This window comes from Erythrolamprus reginae, chromosome 13, assembly GCF_031021105.1.
Source record: "Erythrolamprus reginae isolate rEryReg1 chromosome 13, rEryReg1.hap1, whole genome shotgun sequence".
In the NCBI taxonomy this organism is placed as follows: Eukaryota; Metazoa; Chordata; class Lepidosauria; order Squamata; family Dipsadidae; genus Erythrolamprus; species Erythrolamprus reginae.
The window spans coordinates 9,448,260-9,460,243 of NC_091962.1; the positions used below are offsets into that span (position 1 = coordinate 9,448,260).

At 41.9% G+C, this 11,984-nt stretch overlaps 1 protein-coding gene across 1 annotated transcript in view; it reads right to left on the reverse strand.

The window, feature by feature from the left end:
• The window catches only part of MPZ (myelin protein zero), a 19,959-nt gene extending 8,440 nt beyond the window's left edge, over window positions 1–11,519 (reverse strand). The window contains exon 1 of the mRNA XM_070766722.1: window positions 11,386–11,519. Coding sequence (XP_070622823.1) covers window positions 11,386–11,437 — 52 coding nt within the window. The 5' untranslated portion in view covers window positions 11,438–11,519. The remainder of the gene's footprint in view (window positions 1–11,385) is intronic.
• Between the last annotated feature and the right edge of the window lie 465 nt (window positions 11,520–11,984).

Below are 11,984 nucleotides of genomic sequence, written 5' to 3' on the forward strand. Positions count from 1 at the left end.
GGGGGTGGGCAATGAGCCAATCACCAGGGGGCTGTGATTTCTAGTCCCACCTAAGCCATGAAAAGTAGCCAGTTCCTCCTTTTCAGCCTAATCCACCTCTTAGGGATGTTGTGGTGGCCAAAATCAGAAGAGGAAGGAGTCTGCTGACCACCTTATTTATGAAACTAGTGATAAAAGCACGAGAAATAAAAATAAAATAAATAAAATGAACAAGGCAAGGAGAGAGAGACAGAGACACAGAGAGTGTGTCATTGTGATACCAAAATCCACAATGGATTTTGTGGGATTTTCCCTTCTGCCTCCCCTCCCCTCCATTTGGGAAGTGGGTAGTTGTTTCCATACACACACACACCCCACTTTTGTGGTCCGAACACTGCAGAACATTGCTGAGCGATCGCAAAAGTTGTGACATTTTGCAGTCAAAGGGCCCTTTTGTGTAGCTGAAACAACCCTGTCCTTTTCTCCCACAGTGCAAATTCCAAACTGTTGGGGCTGTTAGGATGAGTGGGAAATCCCCCCCCCTATTTTTTAGCTGGGGGGGGGCATCCAGCCTTTTTTCTCCCTGTCTAATCCTCCCTATTCCCCTCCCCTTCATTAAATTAAATTAAAATTTGGGCCTGATTTTGTGCCCATCTAGATGATAAAACGACAAAACACACAACTGCGGAACTTGCTCTGCTAGGTTTGCGAGGGCTGCTGTTTCAGGCACTACGCCTGCCGATTTGCCATGCTGGTTTAATCATGGTTTATTGACAGGATAACCCAAGGCCTTAATTTACGACAAATCCTTCACGGTTTATTTTCCCCTTAGCAATGGGGATTATTAAACCTGTGCAAAATGGGTAGCCTGGTGTTCAAGCCTCCCTTAAAATAATTATAATAATTATGATAATAATTTATTCGATTTGTATGCCGCCCCTCTCCGAAGACTCGGGGCGGCTCACAACGTAACAATAATACAACACATCACAAATCTAATAATAAAATTCAAAAGTCAATTAAAAAACATTAATAAACATAACCAGTGTCATAAGATCGCCAACGACACATTAATACACATTCAACCCAGTTCATCATACAACAGAGGTCAGAAAACACAAGGAAGAGGGGAGGTGATCAAGAAAGGCTCTAGTCCTCATGGTTCTAAACGGAACGGAGCTAAAGGGATGGAATTCTCCTGAAATATTCCTTCACCGCCCAGCTTTGCTGTCACAAACTGATTTTTAAAAACAACATTCATTTATCTGGTAAAAACATACCGAGATGGTTTTCAGGCCAATAAGCTTTGCTTCCTAAGCAGCTCAGAGAGTTTGCAGAGAAGCTGAGGGATAATAGAAGATTAAGCGGTGGAAGTATAGCAAGTGAAACAATAGGGATTTGGGGAAAGGAAAGGAAATATTAACCTTCAAGAGATAGTCGTGGGTGTTGGCGGCGGTTGTAAACACGTAAATTGAAAATTTGAACCTTGGCATTCGATTAGCATCTTCTAGCTTGTGCAAAAGGAGCTGCCTCTAACTCAGGTCATTGGTGAAGTCAATTTTCTTTCCTGCCCTTTCTCTATCTTTCATCTTCCTTCTTCCCTCCTTCCTTCCTTTCCTTTCTTTTCCTCCATCTTCCCTTCCATCCTTTCATTTCTCTCTTGCTCTCCCCTCTTTCCTTTCCTCTCTTTCTCCTTCCTTCCCTTTCTCCCCCTCTCCTTCCTTCCTTTCCTTTCCTTTCTGTTTTTATTTCCTCTCTTCCATCCTTCCCTTTCTCTCTTTTTTTCTCCCTTCCTTCCTTTTCTCTCTCTTTCTCCTCCCTTCCTTTTCTTTCCCTATTCTTCCTTCCTTCTTTCCTTTCCTTTCCTTTCTCTTTCTTCTCTCCTGCCTTTCCCTTTCTCCCTTTTACCCTTCTTTCCTTCCATTTCTTTTTCCATCTTTCCTTCCTTCCTTTCTTCTCTCCTTCCTTCCTTTCTTTCTTCTCTCCTTCCTTCCTTCCCTTTCTCCCTCTTCTTCCTTCCTTCTTTTTCTCTGTCTCTTTTTCCTTCCTCTCCCTTCCCTTTCTTTTTCCTTCCTTCCCTTTTTCCTTCCTTCCTTCCTTCCTTCCTTCCTTCCTTCTTTTTCCTCTCTCCTTCCTTCCCTTTCTCCCTCTTCTTCCTTCTTTGCTTCCACTTCTCTCTTTTTCCTTCCTCCCTCCTTTCCTTCCCTTTCTCTCTTTCTCTCCCTTCCTTCTTTCCTTTCATTTCTCTCTCTCTTTTTCCTTCCTCCCTCCTTTCCTTCCCTTTCTCTCTTTCTCTCTCTTCCTTCCTTCCTTCCCTTTCTTTTTCTCCATCTTCCCTTCCATCCTTTCATTTCTCTCTTGCTCTCCCCTCTTTCCTTTCCTCTCTTTCTCCTTCCTTCCCTTTCTCCCCCTCTCCTTCCTTCCTTTCCTTTCCTTTCTGTTTTTATTTCCTCTCTTCCATCCTTCCCTTTCTCTCTTTTTTCTCCCTTCCTTCCTTTTCTCTCTCTTTCTCCTCCCTTCCTTTTCTTTCCCTATTCTTCCTTCCTTCTTTCCTTTCCTTTCCTTTCTCTTTTTCTTTCTTCTCCTGCCTTTCCCTTTCTCCCTTTTACCCTTCTTTCCTTCCATTTCTTTTTCCATCTTTCCTTCCTTCCTTTCTTCTCTCCTTCCTTCCTTTCTTTCTTCTCTCCTTCCTTCCTTCCCTTTCTCCCTCTTCTTCCTTCCTTCTTTTTCTCTGTCTCTTTTTCCTTCCTCTCCCTTCCCTTTCTTTTTCCTTCCTTCCCTTTTTCCTTCCTTCCTTCCTTCCTTCTTTTTCCTCTCTCCTTCCTTCCCTTTCTCCCTCTTCTTCCTTCTTTGCTTCCACTTCTCTCTTTTTCCTTCCTCCCTCCTTTCCTTCCCTTTCTCTCTTTCTCTCTCTTCCTTCCTTCTTTCATTTCTCTCTCTCTTTTTCCTCCCTCCCTCCTTCCCTTTCTCTCTTTCCCTTCCTTCTTTCCTTTCATTTCTCTCTCTCTTTTTCCTTCCTCCCTCCTTTCCTTCCCTTTCTCTCTTTCTCTCTCTTCCTTCCTTCTTTCCTTTCCTTTCTCTCTCTCTTTTTCCTTCCTCTCTCCTTTTCCTTCCCTTTCTTTCTCCTCCCTTCTTTTCTTCTTTCCTTCCACTTCTCTCTTTTTCCTTCCTTTCTTTTTTCCTTCCATCTTTTTCCTCTTCTTTCCCCAAGTGACTTTGCTTAACAAACATCTGCAGTGGTCCTGTAACTTCGGAATACTGCAGTTATCGTAAATGCCAGGTGTCCAAATTTTGACTGTAGGAATGCTGGGACAGTCATAACTGCGGGGACTGTTATTACGTCACTTTTCTCAGTGCTTTGTAACTACAAACTGTCACTAAACAAATGGCTATAAATCAAAGATTACGTGTGACCCTATTATATTACTCCCAAGAGAATGTGTTATTCCACATTTTTCTTTTAAAAATTTTGCTCCCAGCTGTTTTAAAAGTTCCACCCCATCCTCATTTCTAATCTCCACCATTTACAATCCCTTTTATTTTTTTATTTCTTATTTATAAAAATAGTTCCCTCCATCCTGAAATCTGGAATTTCCGCTGTCAATTTTGGCAATTAGGCGGAGAAATTAGGAGCGTTAAATACATTCGTCGTCTAGAGTTGTTAAGGAGCGTAAATAAGTGCACCAGAGTGCCAACCGACCATTGTCCTATAGTCTCTCCTATATCTCCTATATCTTCTCTTCTATCTCTTCTATCGCTTATATTTTCTGCTATTCTCTCTAGTTATATTTTACTCCTATATTTCTCTTCTATACTTGATAGGGAAGGTTTGCCTATTTGCCGATGACTCTAAAGTGTGCAATGGGGTTGATATTCCTGGAGGCGTCTGTAATATGGTAAATGATTTAGCTTTACTAGATAAATGGTCAAAGCAATGGAAACTGCAGTTTAATGTTTCCAAATGTAAAATAATACACTTGGGGAAAAGGAATCCTCAATCTGAGTATTGTACTGGCAGTTCTGTGTTAGCATAAACTTCAGAAGAGAAGGATTTAGGGGTAGTGATTTCTGACAGTCTCAAAATGGGTGAGCAGTGTGGTCGGGCGGTAGGAAAAGCAAGTAGGATGCTTGGCTGCATAGCTAGAGGTATAACAAGCAGGAAGAGGGAGATTGTGATCCCGCTATATAGAGCGCTGGTGAGACCCCATTTGGAATAATACTGTGTTCAGTTCTGGAGACCTCACCTACAAAAAGATATTGACAAAATTGAACGGGTCCAAAGACGGGCTACAAGAATGGTGGAAGGTCTTAAGCATAAAACGTATCAGGAAAGACTTCATGAACTCAATCTGTAGAGTCTGGAGGACAGAAGGAAAAGGGGGGACATGATCGAAGCATTTAAATATGTCAAAGGGTTAAATAAAGTTCAGGAGGGAAGTGTTTTTAATAGGAAAGTGAACACAAGAACAAGGGGACACAATCTGAGGTTAGTTGGGGGAAAGATCAAAGGCAACAGGAGAAAATATTATTTCACTGAAAGAGTAGTAGATGCTTGGAACAAACTTCCAGCAGACGTGGTTGGTAAATCCACAGTAACTGAATGTAAACACGCCTGGGGTAAACATAGATCCATCCTAAGATAAAATACAAAAAATAGTATAAGGGCAGACTAGATGGATCATGTGGTTTTTTTCTGCCGTCAGTCTTCTATGTTTCTACTCTCTTTGATACATTCTACTCGTATATATCCTCTATAACCTTCGTTGTGTGTTATTGCGTGTCGGACAAAACAAACAAATTAAAAATAAATAAATATCAAAATAATAAAACGTGCGATGCAGAAAAGCCTGTAAAATCAACACAAATGAAACGTTTCTTTTCGGATTCCTTGTTCCTGAGGATTTTAATGCAAAACAGAACTCGGCGTTTCGCCTCTTTCGGCAAGGAACAGCTGGGTGGAACATGTCACAGTTGATTTGTACGGTTCATAAACCTCGATTCCTTTTGCCCATCTTAAATAAACCAGGAAATTACACTGTTCGCTGCGATGAGGTCTATTTCCTCCAGGCTGTGCACATTTGGCAAAGAAAGCAGTAAAAATAACCCTGCCTCGTTTCAACAACCTTTGGCACGGGGTGGCACTAAATTGGGATGATGTTCGATGGCATCGCAAAGGGTGAAAAATGTATCAAAAAAAATGAAGAATATTTGCCTCTCTGGTCCCACCAAGCTCCTTTCCAATTTTCCAAACTCAGTTTTCAAATTGAGTCCCCCCCCCCTTCCTCGTCTGCCCCAAAATACAATTTTGAGAATTTATTTATTTATTTATTTACTTACTTACTTACTTACTTACTTATTTACTTATTTACTTATTTACTTACTTACTTACTTATTTATTTATTTACTTACTTACTTACTTACTTACTTATTTACTTACTTACATACTTACATACTTACTTACTTACTTACTTACTTACTTACTTACTTACTTACTTACTTACTTACTTATTTATTAGATTTGTATGCCGCCCCTTTCCGTAGACTCGGGGCGGCTCACAACACAATAAAAACAGTTCATGACAAATCTAATAATTTACAATTTAAAATATTTTTTTAAAAACCCATTATTAAGCAGACATACATACAAGCCTCCCATACATAAATTGTATAGGCCAAGGGGAGATATCTCAGTTCCCCCATGCCTGACGACAAAGGTGGGTTTTAAGGCGTTTACGAAAGGCAAGGAGGGTAGGGGCAGTTCTAATCTCTAGGGGGAGCTGGTTCCAGAGAGTTGGGGCCGCCACAGAGAAGGCTCTTCCCCTGGGGCCCGCCAACCAACATTGTTTAGTTGACGGGACCCGGAGAAGGCCCACTCTGTGGGACCTAATCGGTGGCTGGGATTCGTGCGGCAGAAGGCGGTCCCGGAGATATTCTGGTCCGATGTCATAAACAGGAAGTTAAAGATGGAGATTTAATGGGGGGGGGGAAGTGGGGGTTAGAATTAAACTCCCCAGAGATTAATTGTTTAAAAACAATGAATGGTTTTTAAAAATTCTCTTTTTAATTTAACCGCGTGGCTGCTATTAAGAAAATTGCGGGGAAGATAGATGTGCGGGGCTGAGATTTGTAATAATATAAATATCAATCATAATTTAAACATCACATTTTAAAAGGTAAAAGTCCCAGAGGGAGAGATTGCAGCCTGCCAGTTGGGTTGCAAAGGAAGATAGACAATCAGGAGGTTGTGAGGTTGATCCTAAGTAGAGGCAGGGGGTTGGACTAGATGACCTTCAGGATCACTTCCAACTCTGGTAATCTGTCTCATTGAACTGACCTTGAAAACAGACAGTTGGTCCTGGATTCAAAAATCCCATCAGATTCAAATTAGATCAACCCATTCCTGTTAATTCAATGGGACAAGATGATCTAATTTAAATCTGATATGACTTTGAACTCAGGATCGATCAAAATCTAGTTTTACATTTCCCTTTTAAAACACTGCAGGCTTCAGTCCTCTATGGATTCATACACATTGCATTAAGCCAAGAATGATAGCTACATTGTGGCTTTAGAAGGTTTAAAGATTTAGAAGATTTAGAAGGATCAGTTTTGAACCGAACGAAATAAATATTCTAACCTTCTAAATTCGTGCATATTGCATTAAGCCAAGAATCATGGTTCTGGGCTACAGTGTGGCTTAGTGTAACCTGTCAACCCAGATTGGGAAGAATCAATTGTGAACCGAACAACAATATTTTGACCTGCTCTGCTAATTCTTTCTTTAAAAAAAAAAAAAAAATTAATTGTATTTTTTAAAAAGACAAACAAAGACGTACAACATTAAACACACAAGCAGCTGCCATTGCTCCGCTTATCTTAGAAGTCTAACTACTACAAAAAAATAAAAACCCAGCTATAATCAGATCAATACAAAAATAGCACACCTTTTGTATTAAATACTTATTGAATTTAACTCTATATTCTTATGCTAATTCTTTCAACCATCCCTCCTCTTTCTTGATTTCTTCCTTCCCTTTTTTTCCCAGGTCATAATTCGGAGCAAAGAAATCTCTTTGGAACTCCTGAACATCTATTTCTGAGAGAATTCTGCAAACCAGGCTAAGTTTTGTTTTGTAAAAACTAGAAATTGTCTTGAAAACATCACCGTCAATGCTAAAAGCAGACCGGATTAGCCATGCCGACGCTGAGACCGTTATAACGAGAGATAAAATGAGTTGGTCAGGTCAAAACCTGCATCTAATAACCAAACACCATTCTTAATTTTGGTTTCTTCCCACGTTAACTCCTCCAAAAATAACAGGGAGAGATTTCAAAGCGCTAGAAAATATATTGCTTTGTTCTGCTAATGTGCTTCTCGGATGAACAGGGAGCAATTTAATCTGTCTGGCTCAGTAATGGGTTGTGTTTTTTCTCTCTGTCTCTCTTCCAAGTGGAAAGAGAAATGTTATAAAAATGATTTCCCCCCCCCTCCCCAAAAAGGAAGGTCTTTGCCACAGCCCAAACAATAGGAATCAGGGTGTTTTCAAGACTCTGGGACAAGTGGACACATCCCCAGTTTAATAAAATCAATTGTTTTCTAGATTAAAGCTGTCCATGAAATTTCAAGGCAGGGGATAGTTCCACGGGTTGGTTTATCCTATTACAAACCATGGTTTGTCCACTTTGGGGAAGGTGACTCCAAGAGGGGAAGTAGTTTTTCCCAACAAGCCACCATTCAACAAAGTCACCGTTTTGTGTGAAGCCCATTTCTCAGGTTTTAAGGTATGATGAGACATGGGTGCTTCTCAGAGTGACAGGACGTATCATAATTATTAATTATCCAATTAATCAAGGTCCTGTCATTATTATTACTGTTCGTCTTTCATCATTCCTATCACTTATGACTGTATGACTGTAACCTGTTGCTTGTATCCTTACAATTTATATTAATATTGATTGTTTCCTTTAAAAAAATTTTTTTAAAAAGAAAATATAATCTTTATTGAAGATAAATAGGGGAGGGGATACATAAAGCAAAAGGACTATGTGAATATTGGTACAGATGTATATGAATTTATACAGTTATAAATCAAAATACACGCTTACATATATAAGAGGAAATAAAGAAAGAGAAGGAAGGAAAAAGGGAAAGGAAAGAGAAGAGGAAAAATTAAAAATAAAAGAAAGAAGAAGAAAGAAAGAAAGAGAGAAAGAAAGAAAGAAGAGAGAAAAAATCATATCTATAAATTTATCAGATGCCGTAAATGATTGTTTCCTGGTTCCTTATTTGTACCATATGTCAATCCTTAAGTGTTTCTTGACAAATCCTCATGATTCTTGACAAGTGTATATTTTCTTTTATGTACACTGAGAGCATCTGCACCAAAGACAAATTCCTTCTGTGTCCAATCACACTTGGCCAAGCAAGAATTCTATTCTATTCTATTCTATTCTGTTCTGTTCTATTCTATTCCTTAAAATTGGAGCCACTTTTAAAAATTTATACATATTAGAAACATAGAAGCATAGAAGACTGACGGCAGAAAAAGACCCCATGGTCCATCTAGTCTGCCCTTATACTACTTCCTGTATTTTATCTTGGGATGGATCTAGGTTTATCCCAGGCAGGTTTACATTCAGTTCCTGTGGATTTACCAGCCACGTCTGCTGGAAGTTTGTTCCAAGCATCTACTACTCTAGTAGATTATTAGATTATTAGACATATTATTAGAAGATGTAGCTTGCAATATTAAACCCTTTTTTAAAAAAACAAAACAAAACTGGAACTTCTAACTTTTGCAGCTTCTGTTTCTGTTTTAAAAAATCCATCACGGTTTTTTCCCCTCCACCGAATCTCACTAAATTGGTTCTTTCCCTTGATTTTTCCCAACACTCCCAACAGAAAAAGCTCGGGAAGGAAAATCCAAGCTAGATTTTATTGAAGAGTTTATTCACACATATTATTAACGGGGATTATTGAATATAAGATAGGAACATTTGAAGCTTTGAGGTCTAAATCGTCAGTATTTATTTATTCATTTGTCCAATGCGCAATACATATGGAAGAGAATAGACATGAAGTAATACCGTGTTTCCCCGAAAGTAAGACAGTGTCTTACTTTCTTTTTACCCCCAAAAGCCCCACTACGTCTTACTTTCGGGGTATGTCTTACATTGGATAAAAATTGAAAGGGTCGCGTTCCCGAAGGCATCTCCCCAGAGTCCAGAAGGGCAGCCGCGGGACAGGAGCCTCGTGAGCCCTTTTCCAAGTTCAACCTCAGGGCTCCAAGCGGCGTGCACGCGTGGAGCCACAGACGCGTGTCGGGGAAGCGTGTGTCTGGAGGGGAGGAGCCGCTCTGCGCAGTTGGGCAGCCCCACCTGCCTGCCGGAAAGGAGGCGGGCGAAGGAGGGCGCAGCTCCGGCCGCTCGCCTCGGAGCTGGTCGGCCTCGCTGGCCGCTTGCAGCCGAGCCTCGGCAGGACTTGGTTGCTGGGACGAGCGCCTTCGCTGCAAGCCGCCGCCCGCTCGGCTCGCTTCGGACCAGCGCCGTCCTTCGCTTTACCAAGCCGGGGAAGAGGCGGTGGCGCCGCGGCGAGGCGAAGGCGAGGGGCGCACGGGGAGCTTGGAAGCGACGTCATCGGGCTCCTCCCCCCGGCAATACCCCCGTGTTTCCCCGAAAGTAAGACATATGTCTTACTTTCGGGGTACGGCTTATATTAGCCGACCCCCCTGAAACCCCCGATACGTCTTACAATCGGGGGTGTCTTACTATCGGGGAAACAGGGTATATGTAAAGATAATATGTAAAAATAGAGGAGAAGATATATGAAAGGAAGAAAATATATATGATATATGAGATAAAGGAAAGACAAGTAGCCTAACATGAAGAATTTCTTCCTGGAATTCGTTGCCTTCCAATTAAGGTAGACAGCTCTTGAATTAAACCATTATCCAAACCATCATTAACCAAGCCACGCCAAGAAAGGTGAAAAGCTATTTAGAACGGCCCATGAAATGGACAGCCACCCAGTAGAAGGCCTCTGCTTCAGACGGCTTCAGCATGACAAAAAGCAGACTTGCAGAGGGTGGAAGGACTACATAGCCCATGCTGCAGCATCAGAGAGAAACACCAAGGTGATCCAAACATGAAGCCACCATGCCGGGGGAAATTCCGTGTTAGGAAAGCAGGACATATTCTCAAGGGAACATTGGCCAGGGAAGGTTTTCAACAATCTAACGGCTAGGGGAGAGCCTCCAGTTTCAGAGGCAGTCTACCCCTAAAACACACACCCCAGGGTCAAGCTGACTAATCTCGTCCGACTTTGGAAGGCAACCATTTTGTCTGAAATGGGGGTTAGACTAGAAGACCTTCAAAGTCCCTTTCGATGCTTTTATTCCGTTATTCTTCCTTCTCTCCTCTGATTGCTTTCTATCTTATCTGCCTTCCTTCTTTCTCTTTTTCCATTCTTTTCCATCTTTCCCTCTTTTTCTTCCTTCCCTTCCTTCTTCTATTTCCTTCCTTCCTTCTTTCCTTCTTTCCTTCTTTCCTTCTTTCCTTCTTTCCTTCTTTCCTTCCTTCTTTCCTTCTTTCCTTCCTTCCTTCCTTCCTTCTTTCCTTCTTTCCTTCTTTCTTTCCTTCTTTCCTTCCTTCCTTCCTTCTTTCCTTCTTTCCTTCTTTCCTTCTTTCTTTCCTTCTTTCCTTCTTTCCTTCTTTCTTTCCTTCCTTCTTTCCTTCCTTCCTTCTTTCCTTCTTTCCTTCTTTCTTTCCTTCTTTCCTTCTTTCTTTCCTTCTTTCCTTCTTTCCTTCCTTCCTTCTTTCCTTCTTTCCTTCTTTCCTTCTTTCCTTCCTTCCTTCCTTCCTTCCTTCTTTCCTCTAATATTGCTGTCTATATTCTCTGCCTCTCTTCTTTCTTTTTTTTCATTCCTTTCCCTCTTTTCCTTCCTTGCCTTCCTTCTTCCATTTCCTTCCTTCCTTCCTTCCTTCCTTCCTTCCTTCCTCTAATATTGCTGCCTATCTTCTCTGCCTCCCTTCTTTCTCTTCCTTCCTTCTTTTTCCTTCCTTCCTTCCTTCCTTCCTTCCTTCCTTCCTTTCTCTAATACCAATATCTATCTTCTCTGCCTCCCTTCTTTCTTTTTTCTCCATTCCTTTCCATCTTTCCTTCTTTTCCTTCCTTCTTCTATTTCCTTCCTTCCTTCTCCATTAAACACCCCCCCCCCGAAGATATTAGACAACCATTTGCCTGAAACACAATAAGTCTTTCCAATGGGGTTGGACTAGAAGACCTCCAAGGTCCCTTCCAACTCTGTTCTTCTGTTTTCGACCCCTCTGAGATTTTCAGGTGGTTATCCCCCCCCCCCCCCAAAAAAAACCCCTTTGAAAACTTTTCCCTTGGCGGGTACAACTTACCCACAGAGGACAACAGGACGCAGCAAAGGGAGGCTTCGGCTGGGAGACCCATGTTTTGGGTTAGAGTCCAACGAGTCCCAGCCACATGGAGGGAGAAGAGTTGGTGGCAAAGCCGTGGAGGCCTTTCTCCTCGAATGCCGGCGAGGGGGGCACCCTTGGCTTAAAAACCCCGCCTGCCCCGAAGGGTGCTATCTCTGCAGAAAATTTGGGACCAATGAGAAGGTGGCGTTTGGCTCCCCCGAGCCATGGGGAGAGAAAAAAACCGCAGTGGGGTGGGTAGAGAGAAGACCAACCGGTCCCGTCACCCCCCCCCTCCCCAGAAAGAGAACAAAAGAGAAAAAGCTTGCATTTATGGGGGCTGTTTTTGCCGGCATAGCTGGGCAAAGAGGCTGCATTCCTGGCAGGGTGTGGGTGAACGCACACACAGCCTCTGGGGGAAAAAATGCCATTTTCATCGCCTTCCGACCGGCAAGAGGCCTTCGGCTAAGGTCGAGCGATGGGGGGACGAGACACGACTGTCTGCCATTTGAGTTGGGGTCTTTTTCAAGAGATTTATTGACATGGAGTCAATGGTTGATGGGATGAATTCCGATAGGAGA